This window comes from Dipodomys ordii, unplaced genomic scaffold (assembly GCF_000151885.1).
Source record: "Dipodomys ordii isolate 6190 unplaced genomic scaffold, Dord_2.0 Scaffold139, whole genome shotgun sequence".
Classification (NCBI taxonomy): Eukaryota; Metazoa; Chordata; class Mammalia; order Rodentia; family Heteromyidae; genus Dipodomys; species Dipodomys ordii.
The window spans coordinates 3,673,841-3,701,204 of record NW_012267355.1 but is presented as its reverse complement, the minus strand read 5'-3'; the positions used below and the strand labels follow the sequence as shown (position 1 = coordinate 3,701,204).

Here is a 27,364-nt window from a genome sequence, read left to right as displayed (position 1 = left end):
ACTTTTATCTCCAATGAACCACCAAAAAAAAAAAAAATAGAAATGGAGCTTTGGCTCAAGTGGTAGAGTGCTAGCCAGAGTTTAAGCCCGAGGATCATCCCCACCCCCCAAAAATTACTACCTGACTTAATGGGGTCCTTTGAAATGTGTCTTAAGACCAAGTCTCCAGCCAGTTACTGTATACTTACAGGCTCCATGGGAGGATCACTGTGGAAATGGGAGGGAAGGGATGGTAGGGGGAAAATGAAGGAGGAGTTAACAATGCTCAATAGGAAATGTCCTCATTACCTTGCTCATGTAACTGTAACCCCTCTGTACAGCATTTTTAAAATAAAAAAGGTACCAAAAAAAAGAGAAAATTAGGCTCAAAGTTAAAACATGAAGAACCTTTTGCCAGGTATGGTAGTGTATACTTGTAAACCCAGCATTCAGGAGGCTGGGGTAGGAGGATTGTGAGTTCAAGGCTAGCCTGGGATTCATAGTGATATTAAGACCAGCATGGACTATATAGGACAGTCCTTTCTCAATGAACAAAAACAACAATACCAGCTGGGTACTGGTGGCTCATACATGTAATCCCAGCTGCTTAGGAGGCTGAGAGCTGAGGATTGTGGTTCAAAGCCAACCTGGACAGGAAAGTCTCTGGTACTCTTATTTCCAATGAACCACCAGAAAACCGGAAGTGGTGCTGTGGCTCAAAATGGTAGAGCACTAGTCTTGAGCTAAAGAGCTTAGGGACAGCGCCCAGGTCCTCAGTACAAGCCCCAAGACCAGAGGAAAAAAACAAAGAATTAAGTTTCTTTTTCAGATCCACAGAGAATGCTTAAGCAGAAGTGGTAACCACATTTTTTTTTTTAAATCCACTTGGTAAATCCTAGCATGGCTAAATGTCAGGTCTTCATTGTGGATTAACTGGGACCAGCCTGAACCATAGGTCATGTCTGAATTGGGAATGAGAAGGCTGACGTTTGTAACTTTCCAACCATGTCTGCCTTTGGTTCTTATTGTGCCATGCATGACACATCAGGCCTAAAGAGTTGCATCAAGGCCTTATTGATTGCAAAGGTGCCATTCTCCCCCTGGCTTAGCAATGGAGATCAGAGGGTGTAGCAGAGCAATGGGCTTGGCTCTCACTTCATCTGTTTGTTATATGACTGGAGCAAGACTTATTTACATTTCTGGTTTTCCATTTTGAAAACAGGATGATAAAACCCAGAGTTGCCTCTCAGGACAGGTGTGAGGATGAAGGTGGTCACTTACAAAGTGACCATGCTGTAGTATTGTAAGCACTCGGGCCTGGGTTGTGGAGTTCTGGGCAGGGCAACTGTGGCCTTTCCAAATTTTCAGAGCCAGTCTCCTATTTCCTACTATCTATTTGGTGCTTAGACCTCCTATAAAGCGGAAGAGCTCATCGCTCTTTGCTTCCTTCCGTCTCCAGTCTTCCCTCTTCTTTCTATTTCCACCTTGGGCTTTATTCGAATTTTCATAGGAAGAATCTATCTACACCATTTGTGGGATGTGTGGGATGTGTAGTCAGGCAGTCATCAGTAAATTATTTAGTTCCTATGAGCTCTGCCTAGCACTGTGCATGGTTCAAGGGAATAAACAAATAAGCAACTAAAAATAAAAAAAATAATGCCTGGTGACCACTGTGCAAAGCCGGCCCAGGAAGGAAAGATCATGAGATCCTTATCTCCAATTAACTAGCAAAAAGCCAGACGTGGAGCTGTGGCTCAAGTGGTAGAGCACTCACTTGGAGCAAAAATCTAAGTGCCCACGCCCTGAGTTCAAAATAAGCAGTAAGTCTGCCATAACTACATAACAGAAGAAAAGTAGACAATTCTCCTGCTGAGTTACCATTCTAAAAATGAGATATTTACTTATGAGTAATTGCCTGGTAGTTCTGAGAGACCCTTTTTATGTAGCCAACATGTATTTTACCGTTTTGTCATTCGAACTACTAAGTGATATTCCATGAAAAGTATGTATTATAGTGTATTAACATTTTAGATTACTTTCAAATTTTTAATAAAAAAATGTTTCTGTATCATGAACATTTCCACACTCGTTCTTAGCCAAAAGACTGAAAGTGATTTCAAATATTTGTATTTCTGTGGATTTTTATCTTTAGATGACAGAAATAGGGTTTTTAAGTTTTGTTTTGTTTTTTTGGTTGGTCATGGGACTTGAACTCTGGGCCTGGGTGCCATCCCTGCACTCTTCAGTTCAAGGAGAGTGCTCTGCTGCTTGAGCCACAGCACCACTTCCGGTTTTCTAGTGGTTTATTGGATATAAGAGTCTCATTGTGTTTCCTGCCCGGGCTGGCTTTGAACCATGATCCTAGATCTCAGCCTCCTGAGTGGCTAGGATTATAGACCCGAGCCCAGGGCCTGGCTTAATTTTTTTTTAAAAGACAACATTTTTGAAAACAAAAATTCGGACATTCCATGGAGAGAAATACAATTCTTGCTCTTTTTTGTTCCAGTCCTGGGTACTAATCGAGAATAGCCTTTTACTACTTGAGCCACAGTTCTAGCTTTTTTTTTTTTTTTGGATGGTTAATTGAAAATAAGAACCTCACAGACTTTACTGCCCAGCTGGTTCCAAACTGTGATCTTCAGATCTCAGCCTCCCGAGTAGCTAGGACTGCAGGTGTAAGCTACTGGTACTGGGCTGGAATTCCTCTTTTTTGTTGTTGTTGTTGGTCATGGGGCTTGAACTCTGGGCCTGGGTGCTGTCCCTCAGCTCTTCAGCTCAAGGCTAGTCCTTTACCACTTGAACCATCGCACCACTTCTGGCTTTCTGGTGATTAATTGGAAATAAGAGTCTTACGGGTGATCTTGCCCGGGCTGGCTTTGAACCATGATCCTCAGATCTCAGCCTCCTGAGTAGCTAGGATTACAGGCGTGAGCCACCGGCACCTGACTGAATTCCTCCCTTTTGAAGCTATGCCAAGACTGCCAGCCCACTCACCATCAAGGTTCTAGGAGACCTGAGGAAGCTATCTTCAATACCACAGCCTAGTCAAGCCTCCCTAGAAATGCAGGTCCAATCAAAATGAGAACCACTCTACTGAGCCCAGTCAACCTATAGACAAAACAAATAATGAATCATTGTTCTGCTATTGCTAACATGATTTGTTGCCCAGCGATAAGTAGATAATGATAAACTGGTTCATAGACGTGAGGTTACTGAGTAACGATAACCTAAAGCACAAAGTATCAGCTTTTTGGACCAGGCAGCTGGCAGAGTTGGAAAGGACTTCAGCACTGTGAGGGCTGAAGGGGTGTTGAGGAAAATGTTATTGAAGCTGGAGGAAAAGGCAATTCTCATTGTGTAGAGAGGGAGGTCTGGCGAGTATTACCTGTGGTCACGTGGAAAACAGAAAATAAACGAATTTATATAAAAATTCATTAAGAAGAATTTTTTTTACAACTGGCGGCAGGCCTGGAATTCACGCCTTTAAACTTAGCTACTCAGGAAGCTGAGATCTGAGAATCATAATTCAAAGCCAGCCCAGCCAGGAAGTCATTGCAACTCTTATCTCCAATTACCCAGCAAAAAGCCAGAAGTGGAATGGTGGCTGAAGTTGTTGAGTACCAGCCTTGAGTTGATAAATAAGTATATAAATAAATAAAATTTAAAAATTCAGCTTTCAACTAGATTCTTAAAGAGTTCTAATACGGCGCTGGTAGGATTGTAAAACAATTTTTCATTCTTGGTTTCTCTGATGATAAGATCAAAAGTCACATTAAGAGCAAAGATCAAATTCAACATTCTGTCAGGGAAAATGTGAAATCAGGGTAAAAAAAAAATCTCAAGGATAGGTCTACAAAATGTCTTGATAAAACCTAAGAAAGATTTGGGGGCAGCTCCTCAAAGAAACCCTGAGCAAAACCTCAAGGTTTCTAAACATTTCCATACTTAGAATCTCTGTTACAGAGTAAAAGATTCTGAGTCATAAGGGGTTTTACACACAACATTCTGAAAAAAATCCACCTCAAAAAACCAACAACTTGTGAGTGGGTGTTGGTGACATCTGCTTGTAATTTTAGCCACTCAAGAGGCTAAGATCTGAGTATTTTAGTTTGAAGCAGGTAGACAAATCTGTGAGAATCTTATCTCCAGGAATCTTACCTTCCAGCAAAAAGCTGGAAGTATGTCAGCCTTGAGTGAAAAAGCCAGGCAAGAGCCAAAGGTCTTGAGTTCAAGCCCTAGCACTGGTACAAGTCAACCAACCAACCAACCAACCACCGTGTGGTTCTGTCTATTGGAGTGCATTTTAATTTGAAACACAGAAAGTCACAATTTTTAAAAAAGGAATTATACTAGTTTTATACTTTGAAATACAAATTCAATTAGAAGAACCACTCTCAGAAAGCAGCCATGAATCCTGACCAAGAACAAGCAATGAAGGCCTCACTGCAGAATAGCTACAGTCACAGCAGTATGTCTCCCAATTTCCCAATGTTTTCTTTCTCTTTTTTTGTTGATTCTGGGGCTTGAACTCAGGGCCTGGGCACTGTCCTCTTTGTGTTCAAGAACTAGCCTTCTGGGCTGGGAAGGTGGCTCAGTGGTAGAGCGCTTGCCTTGCATGCCTGAGGCCCTGGGTTCAATTCCTCAGCACCACATAAGCAAAAAGAAAAAAAGCCAGAAGTGGCGCTGTGGCTCAAGTGTTAGAGCGCTAGCCTTGAGCTGAAGAGCTGAGGGACAGCGCCCAGGCCCAGAGTTCAGGCCCCACGACTGGACCCAAAAAAAAAAAAAAGATCTAGCCTTCTACACTTGAGCCACAGGTCCGCTTCTGGTGTTTGATTGGTTAATTGGAGATGAGTCTCATGGGGACTTTTTTTTTTTGCCTGGACTGTTTTTTCTTTGTCAGACATGGGGCTTGAACTCTGGGTCTAGACTCTGTTCCTCAGCTCTTCAGCACCACAATGCCACTTCCCGTTTTCTGGTGGTTTATTGAAGATAAGAGTCTCAGGTACTTTCCTTCCTCTGCTGGCTTTGAACTGCAGTTCTCAGATCTCAGCCTCCTGAGTAGCTAGCATTACAGGTGTGAGCCACCAGAGCCTGGCTTCCAGACTGGTTTTGAACTTTGATCCTCAGATCTTAGCCTCCTGAGTATCTAGGATCACCGGCATGAGCCACTGTGCCTGACTCTCATTATTTTGAATGGAAGAGTTCATTTGAATTTTCCAGAAGCCATTTCTGCCCACTGTGTGTTGTCTGTGGGGGGTAAGGAGATAAGGTCTTCCTTCAGTTCACAGTTCATCAGATCTAAAAAAGGCTTACCTCCTAAAGCCTCTGTTATACCTGTGTCTGATTTTCATTAACTTTACTGAAGTATAATTTATGCACAATGCAACTATCTATTAAAATGTAGCTCTTTTTCCACAAAACTATGCATTTATGTTACTACCATCACAATAAATCCACAACTTAAATCTATCATACCCCCAATTCTCCTGAGCCCAATTACAGTTAATCTTTCTTCTTCCCTAATCCCAGACCACCAGTATATATATGTGTGCGCGCGCACGCGCGCGCGCACACACACACACATACCCCTCCTCCCCCACACTTATACCTAAAGTCTCTCACTGAGGATCATTTTTGAGATCTAATCATGTTTTTATTTGCATCAAGAGACCAATCTTTGTTGCTTAGTAATATTCCATTAAATGGCTAAGGCAGAATTTGCTTTTCTCTGCATGCATGATGGGTACTTAGATTGTTTATACATTTGGACTATTATGAATTAAGCAGTTGTGAACATTGAGGTACAAAAGTGCCAACATTTTTAAGGCTGTGGAAGTATGTTGCTATATTTAAGCAAATTTGCAGCTGAATTAATTTGTTATCATATGCAGAATTTCTGGTTTTATACACTTTTACAAACTGGCCTCCTGAGTACCTAGGATTGATTATAGGCATGAGCAACCGATGCCAGGTTGAAATCTTGTGTTTTTAAACAGTTTCCTATGTTTGGTTCATTTAGAAGTTGGAAAGTGGCTCTTAGTGGCTTTTCTTTAGAGAAAAACGTTATTTCCTCGTATTTAGTTTATATCGGTAGGTACAGACCACCAGAAGTCACTCCCACTAATCCAAGCATCTGTAAATGATTAGGAAGCCTGTAGATCTTAAATTCTGTTACTCATCAAAATACGATGCTTCTAAGTCCTTTGTGTGCCCGAGTTTAAAGGTGGTTCCTTGAAACCACTGATAGGAGCCTTTGCTTATTCAGCACTGAGCTGTCTGCTGAGTAGACATAACAGTATCATTTAATAGTGGTTAGAGTGTGGGTCTTTAAATCAGTAGAAATTGAGGTTTGCTGTTCCACAGCAAAAAAAAATTGTTTTTTGTTTTTAATTATTGAGACTAAGCCTGTGAGTTTCCTTACTCTTTAACTTACAAGTCCTCTATAATTTCTTTTTTTTTTTCAGAACTGCTTTAAATCGTCATGAAATAACTGTAGATGAAATAAATGCCATTTCAAATATATGCTCGAGGGAATAAGCTTGCTCAGGGTACACTGTATGGAATTATTACAATAAAATCCTGCCTACTAGGAATGTGTGTGGATGACAAGTGTTGGGAAAATTGTTAATGAAATGTTGATCCAAAACAATGAAGGCAGTTATTCTAGATATTGATTAAAGTAGTAACAAGGGATGTCAGCTACAGGTCTGTTGTCAACCTTTTTCTGTGACTTTTTGGTAAGTCTAGTGGAGAGTTTGGGTCATGTTTCCTCTTCCTGACAGTCATAGAGGAAGGGAGGGGTGGTACAGCGTTGGGCTCGGCCATTTCCTGTCTGCAGTTCCTTCCTATTATAGGTGGATAGGCAAGAACCCTTTTGTGATGTTGCCTGCCTATGGGCCAAACAATCTTTCATGCTTGTAAGCTTGTAGTTTGGTGGCTGTGTGTGTGTGTGTGTGTGTGTGAGCTTGAAATCAGGGACTGGTTGCTGTCTCTTAGCTGTTTTTGCTCAAGGCTATCACTCTACCCCTTGAACCACAGCTCCACTTCCTGGGTTTTATTTTTTTGCTGGTTAATTAGAGATAAAAGTCTCATGGATGTTCCTGCTCAGGCTGTCTTTGAGCCATGATCTTCAGATCTCAGTCTCCAGAGTAGCAGGGATTACAAATGTGAGCTACTGGCATCCAGCTTGTAGGGTGGTTTTAAAACAAGTAAGACTCCCTAAAATCATATACTTTGTATTTGAAATGCTCCGAGACTGAGAGTTCTTCTAACCTTCTGCAATGAGGAACACAATACCATCTCTTAGTCAGGTCTCCTGGAGGTTCCATTTAATGTGCCTGGAAAATTAGCCGTTTGCTTTTCATTTGTGAATGGTTTGTTTCTCAAATTAAATTACATATATCTTTTCTTTCTTCCTGTTGGCATTCTGATAATATGCTTCTTTGGTGTTTAATAGGCTCTCAGCTATACATAGACATATAGATACATGCGTCTACCTGCATGCACACGGTACTTAATATTATAGATTCAGTACTCAGGTACTGTGTATAATCGCAGTAATCTGTTATCATAATACCATTTCTGTATATTAGCAGCTTTGGAATGACATATACTTCATATGGAAAAAGCCTGTGTTCATTGTTTAATGTTGAATCAAGGAGGTGTATTTTCTTAGTGCTTGAAATTATGTATTGACTTATTTCCCCTCCTTTTAAGGGACAGAACTTTGTCTTGTTCTTCACAACAAATGTAGCAAATAGCATGATGTCTGACATATACTAAGTACTCAATAAGTGTTTGCAGAATATTGGCTGAATGTTTAATTGATAGCAAGTCATAATTGATTGTCTCCCACAATTTTGGGAGTTTAATAGAGAGCAATTTAAATGCTGGAATGCTTAAATGACAAAGTCAGTGCTATTTATAAAAGGAACACTAACAGGAATAGTGGTTTGTGTCATATTCAAGGCTGGAACTCAGGGCCTCTAGCTCTCACTTGGTGATTTTTGCTCATGGTTGGTGCTCTACCACTTATTTGAGCTGTGCCTCAAATCTGGAATTTTGCTGACTAATTAGTGTTGGAGTTTTGAAGACTCCAGCTATGCTGGCTTGTATCATATTCCTCTAGGTCTCAGCCTCTGGTGTGGCTAGTGTTGTAGGGTTCAACTATTGGTGTCCAGCAGACACATGGGGTTTTGAGAATTATTCTTTTTAATGGGTTACTAAGTGTAACAAGGTGTTTTAGGGTGCTGGATATAGCTCCAACTTAGAGCAAGTATGAGGCTGTGGATACAGTCCTTAGCATTACAAAACCCACAAGGCAGTTAGAATTTTATATGAATTGAAATGGGCCTTGCATAGATGTTGAGTTATCTATATGTGTGTTTATATATATAGGTTTGTGTGTATTGCGATATATGTATATTGATATATATATGTGTGTATTGAGATATATATCTTAACCTACACACACTTAATGTTAATATTACATATGAAAGTCTAATTTTAGCTTAGATTTGTTTCTGTTTCTTTTTTCAATAGGTGAAGATCTTACTTATATAAGTAGTAGTTAATAAACACTGATAATTTTTTTTTGTCGGTTGTGGGGCTTGAACTATGGGCCTGGGCGCTGTCCCTCAGCTCTTCAGCTCAAGGCTAGCACTCTACCACTTTAGCCACAACGCCACTTCCATGCTGATAATTTTTTTTTTAATTTTATTTTATTTTATTTGTGAGTGCTGATAATTTTTTAAACAACTATTCTTATTATATTGGAATAATTTCCAGTAAGAAGAAACTCAAATGTTTAAAGCCCTTGCGATCACAAGACTCTCTGTGCCCAGAAAACAAACAAACTTAAAACAACCCCTGCCCCCTCCCCCCACCAAAGCAATAGGTCCTTTTGCAAGATCATAGACAACTCTAGAAGAACCTGCTTTAGTTAGGCCTGCATCCTCTTGTTTCAGTTGGAGAAACTGAGCCCAGACAGGTCCCATAGCTCATCCAAGCAAATGCAGTTAGTGGAGAGAAAGAGTGGACCTCAGTTTCCTACATTTACCAGGCAGAGGCTTATTCAGTGAAAGATCGTACTTAAGCAGTGCTAGTCTTGGAATAACTCCCTTCATGTAAACTAGGAGTTTGAGAATGGGAAGTGGTGTGGAAGTTCCTTTTGGTGGTTAAACAGCACTGCAGGGTTTCAGATAGGTTAGCCATTCAGTTTCTCTTCTAGGGAGCATCTGAATTTTGATTTTGACTAATGGGAAAGGACCCTAAATACTTTGGGGACCAGCTAGGTAAAGTGACACAGTTGTTCTATTTGCTTTGGTGACACCCTCAAATGTCTCTCCATTGTAAAGAGAGACTGGGAATAAGGAATTGTCACTATGTGGGCGGGGCCAGTATCCCAGAGTGTTTCTTTAAGATTTTTTTTTTTTTTGGTTGTGGGGCTTGAACTCAGGGTCTGGATGCTGTCCCTGAGCCTCTCTATGCTCAGTTAGCTTTCTACCACTTGAGCCATCGGGCCACTTCCATTTTTTGAGTGGTTAATTGGAGATAAGAATCTCTAGAGGGCTGGGAAGGTGGCTCAGTGGTAGAGTGCTTGCCTTGCATGCATGAGGCCCTGGGTTCGATTCCTCAGCACCACATAAGCAGAAAAAAGAAGCCGGAAGTGGTGCTGTGGCTCAAGTGGTAGAGCCCTAGCCTTGAGCTGAAGAGCTGAGGGATAGCGCCCAGGCCCAGAGTTCAGGCCCCACAACCGGACCCAAAAAAAAAAAAACAACAAATCTTGGAGACTTTCCTGCCCGGGCTGGCTTTGAAGTGTGATCCTTAGATCTCAGCTTCCTGAGTAGGTAGGAGTACAGGAGTGAGCTGCCAGCACCTGGTGATTTTATTTTTTAACTAAACAAGATGATCTCCTATCTACCTCACAACACTAGCTCTTATACCTTTGGTATACAAGGGTTTTTGAGTTGTACAATTTTAAACTATGTTAATTTTACTTCAAAAATTTCTTTTTACTTGATATAATGATTCACATTGTTCCTTTCCTGCCATGGTGGAAAGTAAATTGATTCATTAAAAACACTCTCCATGTCCATGTGTTACTTTCTGACATTGATTATTATTATTTTTGCATGCTGATACTGGGACTTGAACTTAGGGCCTAAACTCATTTTTTTTTAGCCTTTTCCCTTAAAGATGGCAGTCTATCACTTGAACCACAGCTCCATTTCTACCTTTTTGTGAGTTAAGTGGAGATAAGAGTCTCATAGGCTTTCCTGCTCAGGGTGGCTTCAAATTACGATCCTCACATCTCAGCCTCCTAAGTAGCTAGGATTATAGGCCTTAGCCATCACTGCCTGGCTGCCTAGCTCCTTTCTAGCAATGGTCCAGCTCTGAAATGTTAAAACCAGAACTAACTGCCTCATGTGGAGGTTGCTGTGTGTTAGTCCTAAGATTTTTAGTGCTCAAAAGGGATCCTGTGCTAATAAACTTACATTGTGTGTTTGTAAGCTACTGTTTCCATACTAGTGCCAGGACTTCTATGTATTTTTAAATTTTCTTTCTTTTCTTTGGCCTTGCCTATCTTCCCCAAATCCTTCCCTCCAGCCAGGCCTTTGAATATTCATTATGAAATCTCAGTTGTTTTTTTTTATGGTCAGGAATATAGAAAGACAGCAAAGTCATGATTAACAAAAATACACAGCCTGGCTGGGAAAGTCTAACCTCAGCTTCAAAGAAATATTTTGTATTGCTGTAGTACCCAGAAGAATTATTTAATAGGGAGTAACATTTGTGGTTTACAGTGTCAGACTAATGAGCAGACAAGCAAGCGTCTCCTTGTGAATATACATGCTGGGCCATGAATCAGACTTTATAATTCTTCCAAGAGTGGGTGTGTGAGTCACTGAGTGGGCTTGCTTTGGGAATTTTAAAAAATTTAACACCTTGGACAAACTTTTCCTGATGTTTTCTCTCTAATTTGTTTTCCTCGCCTGCTGCCTGCCCCCAGCTGTTCAATTTCTCATTTCCTTACCACTTCATGGAGAGTGAGGTTTGATGACAGCGGTTTCTCACCTTCTCTTTCCATTAATTTTGCCTACTATAGTCTAAAAAGCCCCTGGCAATTACTTGCTTTGCTGGCAATTACTTACTTTGCAATCTCTCCCTTGCTGAATGAGCTCCCAGAATAGAGATGATTCCTTACATACCTGCCTCCTTAGTACCTGAAGAGAACTCCCTCTCTCTCTCTCTTCTTTCTCTCTCTCTCTCTCGTTCTTTCTCTCTGCTATTAAAGAATGCACAAGATAAGAAAACTCACTGGAGGGAGTTCAGATTTCCAATGGTGACTCATTTGGGTGTAAGAAACGATGTAGCCAGGTGCTGGTGGCTCACACCTGTAATCTTTGCTACTCAGGAAGCTGAGATCTGAGGATCCCAGTTCCAAGACAGCCCAGGCAGGAAAGTCCATGAGACTATTATCTCCAATTAACTACCAAAAAAAGAAAGAAAGAAAGAAAGAAAGAAAGAAAAAAAGAAAAAGGCTAAGGCATAGTTCCCAGGCCTTGAGTTAAAGCCCTAGAACTGGCACAAAAAAACCCCTAAACTCAGGGTCTTCATCATTCTTATCTATGGTTCTACTTTGTTTAGTTTGTTACTTAAGTCATATGTGGTCTGAAAATATTAAATGGAAAACTCTAGAAATATGGTATAAGATTTAAATTGTGCACCATTCTGAATAGTGTCTTGAAAATTCAGTTTTTTCCATCCCACTGAGCATGTGAATCGCCCTTCTGTCCAGTGTGTCCACACTGTGTGTCCTACCTACTTGCTAGTCCCTCAGTGATGGCCTTGGATGTCAGATCTCTGGCTATACTATAAGTATCCCAACCTCAAAGCCGAATGCCTTGTGTGCCTGTATCCCTCCTCTCCTTCCTCAGGGCTCAGGCATGTAAATCACATGATCATAATAAGGGCCAGCACACAGTACATTACAAACAGAACAGTTTGTGTGTGTGTGTGTGTGTGTGTGTGGGCGCGCGCGTGCGTGCACGCACTCTAGTACTGACCCTTGAACTCAGGGTCTGGGTACTATCCCTTATTTTTTTTCCCCCCTCAAGGCTAGCTCTGTATGTGTAGCCACAGCTCAAGTTTTGTGGTGGTTAATTAAAGATGAACATTCCTGTCTGAGCTGGCTTTGAATGGTGATCTTCAGATCTCAGCCTTCTGAATAGCTAATTTTGCAGGCATGAGCTATCAGTGCCTAGCTAAAATAAGACATTTGAAGAGAGGGAGAGAGAGGAGAGAGAGACAGAGACAGAGCAGACAGACAGAGACAGAGAGAGCAGAGAGACAGAGATAGAATCATTCACAAACCTTATAGTATGGTGTTATAATTTTCTATGTTAATAGTTTTTGTGATTTGCCATTATTGTGCCAAATTTATTACATTGTCCAAAGTATCTATAGGAAGAAACACACTATATGTAGTGTTCAGCCTTATCCATGTCTTCAGCTATCAGTGAGAGTCAAGGAGCACCCCACAGGTAAGAGGGGCATTCTGCATTCACCCCAAGCCTTTCTTTGGAAGATTATCATTGAGGTCTGAGCGTTAGTGCTTTTGATTTGAAATCAGCTGCTCGTTAAACCTCCTGGGAGCAGAGTCATTCTGTACCCAGGATTTAAGACTATGTTAATAACATAACTATTGTCTCTTCCGGAATTGGGGAAATCCGAAACCTGTGTTATGAGAATTCATCATGTTCCCTTCAGAAGTAGCTGCATTTTTTGAGAAAGTTCTTAACTGCCTGTGCCTGTCAGTGAGCTGTAGTTTTGGCAGCAAATGACACTTTTTTCCAGAGCCGTCCCTCCCCCCTTCCGCCAGACACATCTTTAGGAGAGCTGTAGTTCAAGAGTACTAGCCTTGAGCAAAAAAGTTCAAGGACAGTGCCCAGATCCTGAGTTCAAGCCCCAGGACTGCCCATAATCCTAGCTACTCAGGAGGCTTAGATCTGAGAATCACAGTTCAAAGCTAGCTTAGGCAGGAAAGTCTGTGAGGCCTTTATCTCCAGTTAACCACTGGAAAAACAGAAATGGTGCCATGGCTCAAAGTGGTAGAGAACTAGCCTTGAGCAAAAAAGCTCAGGGATAGCACCAAGGCCCTGAGTTCAAGCCCCAGGGGAGGCAGATGGACTGGAGCCTGCACTGGGTATGTGTCCAGGAGGATTGTTGGTTGGGTGGAAGTAACTTACTTGTTCCAGTTCTGTTTGTGGCCATAAGTAGGCTAAGGAATTTAGGGAACTTGGTTACTTAAGGAAACCTTTGCTCACTCAGGAACGATTACTCTGTTATCTCAGACAATCCTGTGATGCAGTGTTTGTTTGAACAGTTAAGGTTAGTGCACAGAAAAATGGCCACAGAATCCTTTCTGCAAATACCTAAGTGTGGGGCAAAACTCCGGTTTCTCTTGCATCCTCTTAGCAAACCACTCTGGCAAATATTGCAAGAGAACAACCAGTTCCTTGTTTGTGCCCATTGTATGTTTTCTATTCTTAAGTTCAAAGAGGAGTAGCTTACAAGTTACTATGAGGTGCTAGCCCTGAGATTCAGTTCACATTACAGGGGGCTCTGTCTTAGAAGTTTGCATAATATCTTACCTACAAATAACAGCATTGGCAAGCAGAAGGTAAATATAGTGGACAAGTAAAAGCACAATTTTATTTTACTATTTTCTTTTTTTTTAAGATAAGGTCTAATTCATAATCCTCCTTTCTCAGCCCTTCTGAGTGCTGGAACTATGGGTGTACATTACCAGGCTTGACTAACATCTTAATTTTAAAGAACAGTGTTACATAAAGTTCATTAAATATATGCTCTGGTGACAAGAATGTGTAGCGTGGATGGCTTGGTCTCTCACGCCCTTCTTACAGAATGCCATAGGTTGCCGTAAGTTCTACAAGTTGCAAAAGAAGCAAAAAGCTTCCCTGGGCTCCATTCTGTCTTTAGAAGTCTTTCTCCCAGAAAGTTTTTGCTCTTTCTTCACTTTCTTTCCCAATATTTTCTTCTGGTTACTCTTTGAAAATCTGTTTCCTTTCATACTTTTGCAGTTTGAACTAATTCTAATCATAATACTGAGGAAAGCTATACATTTTGAAGGGTATTCAGTGTAGTCATAATAATTCAAGGCTTTTGAGCTGAAGAGCTGAGGGACAACGCTCAGGCCCAGAGTTCAGGCCCCACGACCGCACCTCCCCCCCAAAAATCACAATAATTCAAGGCTTAATTGGAGTCATTGAAAACCTCTTCATTTATTTCATTCTCTGTCCCCCCTCCTCCCGCCCTGCTTCACCTGAGACTTGAACTCAGGCTTGGGTAGTAGTTTCTTTGCCTTCTAAGCTTGATCAAACTCAGACCTTGATTTAAATAACACATTTCTCTCCTTTTCTCCTTGCTCCCTCCCTTCTTTTTTTTTCAGATTTGGGAAGAGTTTTTTTTTTAATTTAATTTTTTTGTGGCTCCCTCCCTTTTTCTTCCCCACCTTCCCCTTCTTCTTCCCCACCTTCCTCCTCCTCCTCCTCCTCCTCCGCTTCTTCTTCTTCTTCTTCCTCCTCCTCCTCCTCTTCCTCCTCTTCCTCTTCCTCCTCCTCCTCTTCCTCGTCTTCTTCTTCTTCTTCTTCTTCGTCTTCCTCTTCTTCCTCCTCCTCCTCTTCCTTTTTTCTTTCTTTCTTCCCTTCCTACCTTCCTTCTTTCTGAAATATGAAACCATTCAAAATGAAAGTGTGTATTAAGTATTCAGATGATCTTCTGGAATGAGTATGTTCTTGTGTTTTCTGCAGAAAGGGTTTCTGATGATGGATGCACCCAGACTTACCTTTCCCTCTGTGCTGTATCTTAACAGCTTTGGGTTTGCTTGTGTGGGATGAAGGTCTCAGGTGTTGGGAGCAGAGGCTTTCTCCTTAGCAGAGGGATTTAAACATCTGTGTGCAGAGCCTGCTGGTCTTGGTGTTTCCTTGATTTGCTTTATAAAACGTCGGGCTTGCTCATTGTGACACACTACTCAAGATGTCTGTTCTGGAGCTTGGATTTGTCTCTGGCAGAAGAGGTCTGTCTTGTCTCTGAGACTGAGCTAGTAAGAGAGGTATATTTGTCCTGACTGTTCTCTGTCACTTCTGGGAAGATAGCAGCTCAGGCTGATTATGAAAATTGTGGTTTCCATCCAATTCATCCAGTTAAACGGGAAGATATACATGGCTTAATGTTGTCTGCAATTGTCCTAAATTACCCATCCAAGAGCTTTGCCTGGTTTCTCAGTGATTAGGGTATGAAGACGTGGGCTGGACGATTTCTAAACTAAATAAATGGAGTAGAGCTGGACTCCAGTGGCTCATGCCTATAGTTCTAGCTACTCAGGAGGCTGAGATATGAGGATTGTGGTTCAAAGCCAGCCTGCATAGGAAATTCCATGAGACTCTTATCATCAATAAATTACCAAAAAAGCCAGAAGTGGAGCTGTGACTCAAGTGGTAGAGTACTATCCTTGAGCAAAAGGAACTCAAAGACAGTGCTCAGGCCCTAAGTCCAAGCTCTAGGACTGGCAAAACAAACAAATAAACAAAAAAGGAGTGTAGTCTGCTGCATATCAAACTTCAACTTCAAAATAAATGGAAATAGAAGTCACATGAGCAAAAGCAGAGCAAACATAACCTCACATAGAAAACACAGTCATTTCTAGACTTCTCAAAAGAATGCCCGAGTCAGTGATGGAGTTAGAGTTCCGATGCCCAATTCTGCCTGTCTATGATTCTTCTATGATTAATCTGTTTCCCTCTTTGTTAAACTTTGAATTGTCTTATAATTTGCTGACTTCATAATCTGTGATTTCTAATAGCCTTGGAGAACAGGAAGAGTGACTTACTTCCCTTTTACAATGTGTTCAACCTAAATCCATAGTGCGTTCTTAGGCTGCTTTCATTAGGCCATTTAAAATAGACTGGCTAATATACATATAGGTTGTTTCCAATCAATCGTGGCATTTCTGGTTTGTAATCACATGTACCCACTTAATTTGTGATTGTTCAATGCTGAGCCTGTCTATTTCTGTGAGAAGAACCAAAGTACATTGTGCATTCACAGATATATGACGTTTTAGGACTTTTTTTCCTCTTGTTAAAAATGATCATATTGAATGCAATATTGTTTTGTTAGTCATTGAATGTAATGGGAGGAAATGATTAAGAAGAAAAAGGTTGCTAAACATAAAGGAGGTAAACATTTTACTTGGGCTCGTTTATAGTAATTAAGGCTCAATGACGTCTTTAGGAGAAAGCAGATTATAAATCAGGTGCCTTGACATTTAAGAGTTCTGGGAATTAGGTCCCAGGAGTGAAAAGAAAGACTTTAAATCTTGTTTCCCTTCTGTCTCCCATGTTTCTTTGTTAGAGCTTTATGTTTTAGCTCTTTGCAGTCTCTTTTTTGTTGTTGTTGTTGTTGCCCGTCCTACAGCTTGAACTCAGGGCCTGGGTGCTGTCCCTGAGCATTTTGTTCAAGGCTAGTACTCTACCACTTGAGCCACAGTTCCATTCCAACTTTTGTTATTTTTCAGAAGTACATTGGAGATGAGTCTCCTGGATTTCCTGCCTAGGCTGGCTTTGAACCGTGATCTTCAGATCTCAGCCTCCTGAGTAGCTAGGATTATAGGCGTGAGCCACTGGTGCCCATCTCAAACCTCAGTTTTTCAACAGATCTCTGACAGACACAATGTTGAAGAACAGAGGAATTGGAGGCTAGCCCCCTTATCCGTACAGTCTACTTGGGGGAAGCTGGATAAATCAATTAAACACAGCATGGAAGTGGAGGAGGAATCTGCATGAGCAAGGGAGAGAGCTTTTGGTGATGTAGGCCAGGGGTTGATAGCAGAGAAAGCCACTCCATATGGGGACTGTGGTTTCCTTGGCAGGGAGGCCCAAGGAAGGGGAGGAGAGGAGCATCTCCACACTGTCATGTTAAAGGGTGGGCTGTAGTCCCTTCTGGACCTGGACTGCTTTTCTGTATGTGTCCTTGGAGTCCATTACTTCATCTGAGGCTGCACTGTCTCCTCGTGTCACCTGCCTGTGTGCAGGTTCCTGTGTAGATTGTAAGCAGGAAGTAAATCAAGTACGTGTTTGACAGAGCTGCAGCCATACTGGAGATTTGTCTTCTCTCTTGTCTCCCATTGGCTGCCTTTTATGAGGTGTTGGGAGTGGAGGGAGGAGGGAGAGCTAAGACCTGGATATGGCCTTGACTCTCTAAGCACTGTCTAGAAATAAGCAAGCAGAAACTGTCAGAGCCAGAGCTTTTAATTTTACTTTATTTCATTTTTTGTGCCAGTCTTGGGGTCTGAATTCAGGGTCTGGGTGTAGTTTCTGAAGTTTTTTCTTTTTGCCAATCCTAGGGCTTGACCTTATGGCCTGGGTACTGGGCACTGGGCACTGTCTCTGAGCTCTTCTCTCTCTCTCTCTCTTTCTCTCTCTCTCCTATATTTAGTTGATCTGGTCCTTTTACACCATTTCTATGCTGTCACATTGTTTTTTCCAGAAACTTCTTTGTGGGATAAATTTAATTGACGCAGAATTTGGTTGATGTGGTCCTTTTACACCATTTCTATGCTGTCACATTGGTTTTCACCAGAAACTTCTTTGTGGGAGAAATTTAATTGACGCAGAAATGGTTGGAAGGACAATTTCAAGCTCTTATGTCTGTGTCCCCATGTCAGTACCCCACTGGGAGACTGTCCTCAGCATTTGTTTCCTCTTTTTAAAAACAAGTACAATATCACACAAATAACAGGAAATCAATTGCCAACATGGAAGGATTGTCTTGCAGAAAGCCAAGTTGAATCCTCCAGTATTTTCATCTTGCAAATCACAAAATATAAGTGAGATTAACATATAGGCACAGGTTTCTTTGTAAGATGCAGCTGTATTGCATTTTGTTGTAAAGTTATTATTTTTAAAGACAATAGCTTTTAGTCCTGTGGCTTGAGTAAATATCCCCAGGGAATGATGATTAGTAAATTTATGAGTCTGGTTTAGACTTCTATATTAAGCTACTTGTTGCTTTATGAATCACCAATTGTATATCAGCGAGATTACATTATCTGAGTACTGAAATAGAGTTATAAATTCCAAGAGGCTTCTGAAAACTGCATTTATCATTGTTCACAGGCTTCAAGGGGTTGAATGACCACCAGATTTACTTTTAAGAAATCATCTAGAAGTATTCACAGATAAAGTCTAAGAGGATTTTATTTAACTTCCCAATGTTGATTTATTACTCTTCTATAAAATTCTTACAAATTTGATATTGGATAGCTTATCCATATATTGTGTATACACATTTGATGTGTTATGTACTGTAATACTCATTTATGTGTAGATTCCGGGGCAGGTGCTCCACATAGCAATAAGAGACATTTTACATTCAGTTGCTTTAAGGGATAGCTGGATTTAAAGAAACATAGTGTGATGTATAGCAGTTAAGTGAGAGGATGAATAATTAAAATTTAAGCAAATTAGTCTCTTAATAGTATATGCTAGAATCTTGGCGCTCAAGAATCATGTGTTTAAGAAATGGAATTAAACTGTACAAATAGTTGCACAAGAGGCAACTATCTATAGACATCTATCTATATAGATTTATAGATAGATATACATCTATAGATAGATGGATAGATTGATATCTACTTTTTTTTTTTTTTTTTGGTTGGTCATAGGGCTTGAACTCAGGGCCTGGGCACTGTCCCTTTTGCTCAAGGTTATTTATCACTAAGCCACAGTACCACTTCCAGCTTTTTCTGAGTAGTTTATTGGAGATAAGAGTCAGACTTTTTTGCCTGTGCTGGCTTCCAACTGTGATACTCAGATCTCAGCCTTCTGAGTAGCTGGGATTACAAGCATGAACCACCAGTGCCTGGTTTTTCCAGATGTTTAGAGTCAGATCTGTGTTCAGATTTGAGCTTCATCACTGCACAACAATGCAAGTTTGGATAGTTCCTTACTTTTTGGAGCTTTAGCTTTCTTGATAGCAAAGCTAGTAAATGTGTGTGTCAGTCAGGCCCAGTTTGTCTCTTCTCCCTCTGTGCCTTTTTAATAAGATGATATGTCTAGGAATCCATGCTGTATTTTTTTTCTTGGAACAGTGGGATTTTGTTTTTGAATGGCCTTGCATGCATTCATTCACAAGTGCACTCATTCACTCATGCATTCATTCAAGTCTTGGAATATTTTTCCACTCTCACTAAGTAGCTGCATTTAGGTGGTGAAAGGCCATCTTGTGAAAGGAATCTTGCTGGTATTTAGATGGCCTTTGTTAGGTTTCACTTTGCACTCATTCATAATTTAGCACTGGGATAAAAATAAAAACAAAGGCTCTCATGTGACAGTGTGAGAACATGGGTCATGCATGCTGAGCATATAGGTAAGATGGTGTCAGAGTCTTGAAGGTGCTGGGATAAAGAAGCATCTTCTGGAAGCTTCTGACTCCTTTTAGTAGAACCACAGCTTCGATGTGCAAGGGACTTAATTGCACACATGGAGGGAAACAAGTTTTGGCTTTTCAGAGGTTGTTGTCTAAGCCTTAATTATCGAATCCACACGCCGAAGCTTTTCCTTTTAGCAGCCAGCCAGCCTTCAGACATTGCAGCTTTTCTAGCCTTGAGCAATCACTGCATTAGAACCAGCTCTGCCACTCTCGCCCATTAGGATGCTGTACAATCACGCAGTAACACTGGTTTCTGAAAATAGTCCTCAAGGCTAAAGTTGATTTCAGTGGATTTTGCAGTTATTTGAGCTGCAAGGATAGTTATAATTTTCTGTAGAACTGTATCCACATTAGTTGTGTGTGTGTGTGTAATGATACTGGAGTTTGAACTCAGGGCCTCATACTCCTTGTTTAGCTTTATCCCACTTGAGCCACACTTTTACTTCTAGCTTTTTTTTCTTTTCTGGTTGTTTGGAGTTTCTTGGATTTTGCTCCTGTACTGGCTTTGAACTGGGAACTTCAGATCTCATGTCTGGCCTAGCAGTACTTTTACAGTTAATAGATTTCTGATGTTGGTTTTGCTTCCTACTCATTTAGCTTTGGTTGCTGTGTGTGTGTGTGTGTGTGTGTGTGTGTGTGTGTATTAGACCCTCCCTTCACTTGCCAAATTCATATAAGGCTTTGTTAGTTAAAGTCAGATGTCCTTTTTTTTAAAATCTATTTTAATATTCTTTCCTTGGGGAAATCTGGACGAATTGCTTTTCAGTTCTGGGATTATTAATAAGTAAATATGAGTGATACATTGCTAGTGGATTAACTTGAAGCTCAAAGAAGCTTTGTAAGTGGAGAGGGAAATCCTACTTTTACAAAGTTCAGACTTGTTGCAATTGAAATGCATAGGGTTTTTGACATTGGGACATATTAAGGAAGTAAAGCCATAATTCTAAGTAAGGAGGATGTGAAGGATTAAATTAGATTGAAACAATAGATGAAACCGACCAAGGTCCTCAGCCCAGAAGTAAAAGATTCAGTTACACTTAGAATAAAACCAGTCTCCCTTCTTGTCTGCCCACAGCTATGCCCCTCCTCCCCCTGCCTGCCTCCCCCTGTCCTTACCACACTGTTCTCCTCTGTGTTCTCTCCCAGGCTCTTTCCTACTCACGGACCTTTCTCTGGTCTTACCTTGCTCAACCTTCAAAGCCCTCTGCTTGTCCATGGCTGGTCCCATGCTTCTTTACCCGACTCCCTCTTACCCAGTGCCACTCTAAGTACCAACTAGGGACTGTCTCGCTGGACTAGCCTCCTTTCTTCTCTTTCCAGAGCCCCAATGATTTCTTCTTCAGAGCTTAGAATACACACTTGTTTTTGTTCATTCTTGCCTTGCGCCACAATAATGTGAGTTCTGTTAAAGGAGGTACCAGTCCCAGACACAGTGCCTAGCGTATGTTGTAAGACAGATTGCCTAAGGGGGAAGTTGTTTACTGGTTTTAATAGCTCCTTCTTGTTTGTTCCTCATTAGATGTGGGAGCCTTTTTTTTTTTCTCTACCAAGGGTCATTAGATATTTATAACATCCTTTGCAGGCCATAACAAATGATCAATACAGCGTTGGGCAGCCTATGAGAAGCTGTCTGTCCATTGTGTGCCATGTGATTTTGTGGGTCATCTACAATCTGTAGGCTAGATACTCCCCACCCTGGATGATAGCTTAGTTCTTTGGACCGAGGGATTTGAGGATCCCTGGTCCTATGAACCAAGCCAATGTGCTTTCCAGCACAGAGTAGAATGACTGAGCTATGCCTGTCTCTGCTGTGTGTTGGTCTGGAGGGCTGTGGGATCCATTCTTGATGTCTGCTTCAAGGATCTGTCTTTACCCATCTTCTCACCTAGGGCTGTTGCTCAGCTATAGATCAAAAAGGCACAAATAAAATAAAATAAAAACCTGGCAACTTGGAGGTGTCTGAAGATTAACAGCACCGTGGTTGTTCCTGAGTAATTAAATTTAGTTTTGTGTCATTCTTGGGTGTGTTCTAAATGTCACCGTTTATCTGTCTTAGGTGATCTATTTAAAGAAGACACCGGAAGAAGCCTACCGAGCGCTGCTGTCGGGCTCTAACCCTCCCTACCTTCCGTTCAGGTACTGCTCCTCAGGGGTTTGGCTTAGGCTTCCACCCAGAGTTCACTGTGTGAGAGTCGGGTTCTGGAGTTTTCTAGCTGTTTTAAGACTGACCATGTGTTATGCTATGTGGGATGAGAGGAGGTGGTATAACCCACTGCCCTAGGTCAGGAAGGCCAGATGCTAGTTTTCAATCATTTTGCAGATTTCCTTGGCTAGCTAGTATGAATAAAAAAAACTTTGTCCTTTTAGGAGAAGCTGGGGACCTAGAATAAGGCCACTTAGGTACCTTCTAGGACCATGGGTTTAGTGGGGACCTTATATCCCCTGTTCAGGGGGCACATCTGGCTGCCATGTGTTTGCATCATCTACAGAAGCTCTTCAAAAGTCTGGAGTCAATTTGAGCTTAGTTAAAAAGTAGAAGGGAACATGTATCGAAGTAATCACAGCATTAGCCTAGCAGCCCCAGGTTTCATCTCCAGCATGCAAAGCCACACCAAACCAAACCAAACAACACAACTTCCCCAGATAACCCTCCCCCTGCCCCTTCCAAGCCCTGAAATAGCACCCAGTCATCTGATAAAACTGTGAATGATTGTAGTATTTTTGCCCTTTTGCTGCTTTGTGTGTCCAAACCTATGGGCATGTGTATGGCTTATTGTTATTGTTACTATGGTCACGAGCAAAAGGAAGCGAGAGAGGAGGAGAAGGAGGAGGAGGCCTCTTTGCTTGTCTGTCTCCCATTCTTCTGTGTGCTCAGAGAGCACAATCATGTAAAGTGTTTCCAGCAAATGTTCACATGAATAAAGTAAAACACAGGAGAGGAATACAGGAGGGAGAGAGTTGGATGTGAGGTGGGGAAGGAGGCCAGGGAATTGACCATACCTAGTGTGTTTGATCTTCCCAGGGAGATCTAGGTTAAGATGGTGATCCCTAAGCAATCTCCAGGTAATAAGCCAATGAGACATGAAGGGGACAATAAAAAGTGGAAGAATCCATAAAGGAGAATTTTATGGAAGTTTAAAGTTTAAAAAAAAATTCCCTTCCAGTTCTTTAAATGGCTTCAATAATTTCAAAGCCCTTTGTGAAATATACTTCCATTATGGCAGAAAAGGTGATAGTGACAATATCAGTAGCCTTATCTCAGTTTTTTTTTTGGGTGGGGGTGGGGAGGTGTAGTTCTAAAACTTGAACTCAGGTCCTGGTTGTCATCCCTGAGCTCTGCCCCTTGAGTCATAGCTCTACTTTAGGCTTTTTGGTGGTTAATTGGAGATAAGAGTCTTACAGACTTTCCTGCCCAGGCTGGCTCTGAACTGCAATCCTTAGATCTCAGCCTCCTGAGTAGCTAGGATTACAGACATGAGCCACTGGATGCCTGGCTCCTATCTCAGTTCTATGGGAAGTAGTTACATCTACATCTAGCGAAGAAGAGACAGGAGTTCTGAAGCCTTTGCTCTATTCTGTCAGTAGTACACTTATGAAACCTGGACCCGTTACCTATTCTTTCTGAGCCTCAGTTTCTACATCTCTAAAAAGTTTCAAGATTTTCCTAGGATAAACTAATGTAATGCATACATCCCAGTGCCTGGTATATGATTAAGATTGTGTTTTTCTCCATACGAAATGTTATTGTTATTGTTAATGTGAAGTCAACATTTTCCATAGTGATTTTGAAAAATAGGCACGAAATTATGTAATTATTTATGGTGGCACAAAATGAGCTACAAAATGGTTAGGTTGAACAAAAATAGAAGAAAAGATATATTCTAATTGCGTTAGTCAGATAAACTTTGATCTTTTTTTCTTTCATTTCTTTACTTCCTTTTATTTTATTACTTATTTTTTTGGTACTGGTACTGAGATGTGAACTCAGGGTTTTGTTCTCTTGCTTGACCTTCTTCCTTCTGGCCTGGTGCTCTACCACTTGAGCCACAGCTTCACTTAAAGCTTTTTGCTGGTTAATTGGAGATGGAGTTTTATGGTCTTTTCTGCTCTCTCTTTGGACGCTGATCCTCCAAGTATCAGTCTCCTGATTGGCTAGGATTATAGGTGTTGTTTGTCATTGGTACCTGGCTAGATTATACTTTTATATTCAGTGTCTGTATTTTTATTTTTGTTGTTGTTCTGGCTATATTTGCAACCTCTAGTTGTAAATTATTAATTAATTATTTATTGTTTAATTTTTAAAGAACAAGGGTTTTGGAGCCATGGTTTGTGTGTGCTCTTCACTAAGATGCCCGCATTCCCATATATACTGCCTATTGTATCTTTCTAATTAGGGGATTTAATGGAGACTTCTAAGTATAAATAATGTCATTCCTCAAGATTTATTTATTTAGCAAACATTTATGTGAGCACTTTTTTCATTTTTTTCAGGGGTAGCCTGTCAGATCCTTTGCCTCTAATCCCTTATTGCATTGTATGTATTACAATGTTACATATACAATTAAGCAAATGTCTTGTATTATAATTATTTGTTTGCATGGTCTTCTCTTGAGGGCTGAGATTGGGTTATTTGCCTATTCAAGTCCCAAGGGAATAAGTACATGCATTTGCTGCTTTTTCTTTTCTTTTTTTCTAACCACTGCCATAGTCCAATGGATCTAAAGGTAATAGGAAACTTGATATCAAGATACCCAGTATGTATAAAGATACAGATATATAAAGCAATTGCAATTATTTATTAGAGTTAGGTGGTAAGTGTTATGGGATACTAAAGAAGCAGTTTATCTTTGAGCTGGATTTGGAGGTGATATCAAGAGTAGTCCTACCCGGGTAGCATGCCTATAATCCTAGCTACTCAGGAGGCTGGGATTTGAGGGTTGTGGTTTGAAGCCAGCCCTGGCAGAAAAGTCCATGGAACTCTTAACTCCAGTTAACCACCAAAAAAGCTGGAAGTGGAGCTGTGGCTCAAGTGGTAGAGCACTACCCTTGAGCAAAAGATCTCAGGGTCAGTGCCTAGGCCCAATCTAGTTCAAGCCGCTGACACCCTTTTCCCTCCCCCCTCCTCCGCCCGCCAAAGAATAGGCCTCATAGACTGCCTTTCAGGTTTGGGAGGGAGTGCTTTTCATTTATATGGTTTTAGAAAATAACAGTATGTGAGGTAGGATGGTAAGTAGTAAAATATTTGCAGCATAGGTACCCTATTATAACCAAAGAAGTTGATTTGATTTTTTTTTAATGGGTTCCTTTTCTTTTTGGAGTTATATTTAAACTATGTGTGCGTGTGTTGGGCCTTAACTCAGGGCCTAGTATTTGTTCCTTTTGTGCTCAAAGGTAGCGCTCTACCACTGGAACTCTACTTCCTGCTTTTCCTGTATCACTGGACATAAGAGTCATGGACCTTCCTGGCTTAGATGGATTCAAACCTTGACGGTCAGATCTCAGCCTCCTGAGTAGCTAGGATTACAGGTGTGAGCCACTGGCACCTGGCTTATATTTAAGAATTTAGAGCTCTAGTTTTCTATTAACATAGAAAAATTCACTAAAAATGAGACAAATTGAATAAAATTTAATAAAAAGCTATACAAATCCTGTAGCTTTGCTATCAATTCTTTGGATACTGGGGTTTGAACTTGCGGGGCTTTCTTGGCTGGCTGTTGTTTCTTTTGAGTCACATTTCTAGCATGGGTCTTATTGGAGATGGAGTCTCTTGGACTTTTCTGCACCAATTGGTTTTTAGAACCCTTATCCTCTGATTTCAGTCTCCTGAGTAGTTAGGATTATAGGTTTGAGCCACAGGCATCCAGTTGCTGTCTATTTTGACTAAATTAAGAACAATCAACTCTAGTGACAATTGAATTTCTAGTTTGGTATGATACTCAAGGAGTGTTGCGATATTATTTCTTGTACGTCTTGGGGTGTTCCATTGAGTAAGGTATTTGTATCAGAAACTGTTCTTTTACTTGTACTAATAGCCAGTGTATTTATGCAGAGTGACTTTAGCTGAAAACTAGAAGAAAATGGGGACTTTTCATCCCTGTTCATTCTTTGAGACCATCCGTCCTCAGTGCTGGCTTGGCAGCTGGCTTCGAAGGCACAAAGGCCTTTCAGTTCTGGGGGCTCTCAGTGGAGCTTGTTGGCAAGCCTGGCATGGATCTTTTGTGGTCCCTCCCTTTAGTATTCTACCAAATTTAGTGTATTTAATTACTGCCTGTTTAGAGTCCCACAGGACCACTGGCCCTCGCTAGAAATCTCTGATTGTTTTCATGGCTGTCAACAGTTTTCAAACCTACATTCTTGAGTGCTCCTAAAACAGTGTTTGTAGAAGTTCAGAGTTTCACAAGATGTTGTAAGTTCCCTTTTCCATTGTGCAACTCTTCTTTGAGATCGTTTTGATGCTTCCTAATTCATTGGATGCCTCCTTCCTTTATTGGTCTTTATGCTTTAGCTCAGTAAGTATTGTGGTGTTGGTGATGATCCTTAAATCTGCCCAAACTTAATTTTTTTAAGCATGCAAAATTAAAGGGCAATAAAACTATGCAGACAACAAATAGCCTCTCAGGGACCGGATGTTGAAGACATAGGCATAACATATAGCATGGAATGACATAGAAAGTGTCGGGTTGGGCTGGCATTCCATCCAATAGAATGAAACTGATAGAAGTCAAATGACCTATCTCTAGTTGGTAGGGGTGTTTTTGCTTGCTTGTTTTTTAGTCTCTTCTAGGAGAGGTGCATGGATATAATCCTGTATAGTCATTACTACTATTACTAATACTATTTTAACCTTGGAGAAGAGGGTCTAGCTTTTCCAAGGGAATGTTGCACCCTTGGGAAACCATAAAAATTACTGATGCCTGGTTGGATTCTATGGCTAGAAATTCTGATGTGATTAACTGATTTAAGGTGAAGGCTGGGCGTTGGAGTTTCATTTTTTGGCAGTACTAGGGTGTGAACCTGGGCCTCAGTCTTGCTAGGCAAGCACTTTACCACTTGAGCCAGACCTCCACTTCTTGTGTTTTGGATTTTAAAGAATACCTATTCTAATGTATGAATATATGGCCAAGGTAGAGAACTGATCTATAAGCTGTTCTGTGGTCTCGGGGAAGTAAGTGTAGCATTCTCTATCCTGGAGATTTATCAAGCACATTCCTATTTATGAAGGATTTTGATTGGTTTTGAATGATGAGCTAATCTATAATAATGGTGTTTAATACACCATTTTCTGAAATCCTGTTTTTCTTCTCTTCTCATCTGTTCTGAAACCCACAGACATGTGTGTGGGGAAATTGATTTCTTAGGATCAGAATAATCTGCTGACATTTGTAGAACTTTTTTTGTGCTCTTTCCTGAAGGTGGTGGAAATAAGTGACGTATCAGATGGTGGCGTTGTATCTAATGTGAACAGGAGTATCCAAGTTTTCTTTCAGAGCAGATGTGGACCCAGACAATCTTCCTTCACGAAGGATCCATGAACGAACGTCTCACTGGTGACCCATTCATAGCATTTGCTTTCAAAAATAGTCACCTACTGTTTGTTGAAGGGAGGTGTTTGTTGTGTTTTGGGGATGACCTTAGTGATATCCTAGTTGCTGAGCTGTTCAGCAGAGCATTAATGGGAAATCTCAAAAGCAATTCATCTAGATCTCCTGGCATGCCAGAACTTGTAGGTCTTTTAAGAAAGGCTCCAAAGCGCCAACCACTTAGAACTTGGCATGAGGCTGCTTTCTTTCTTCTAAAGCACCACAGTAAACACATAAGGGTTGATGTTAGGTGTCATTGTAATATATATACATACATACATACATACATA

The 27,364-nt window shown here is 40.9% G+C and overlaps 1 protein-coding gene across 3 annotated transcripts in view; it reads left to right on the top strand.

Moving 5' to 3' along the window:
• Cdc14a (cell division cycle 14A) overlaps window positions 1-27,364 on the top strand; it is a 162,974-nt gene that overhangs the window by 50,994 nt on the left and 84,616 nt on the right. For all 3 annotated transcript variants that reach the window (XM_013031435.1, XM_013031434.1, XM_013031433.1), the window contains one exon: window positions 21,551-21,630. In XM_013031435.1, the coding sequence (XP_012886889.1) occupies window positions 21,551-21,630 (80 nt within the window). The remainder of the gene's footprint in view (window positions 1-21,550; window positions 21,631-27,364) is intronic.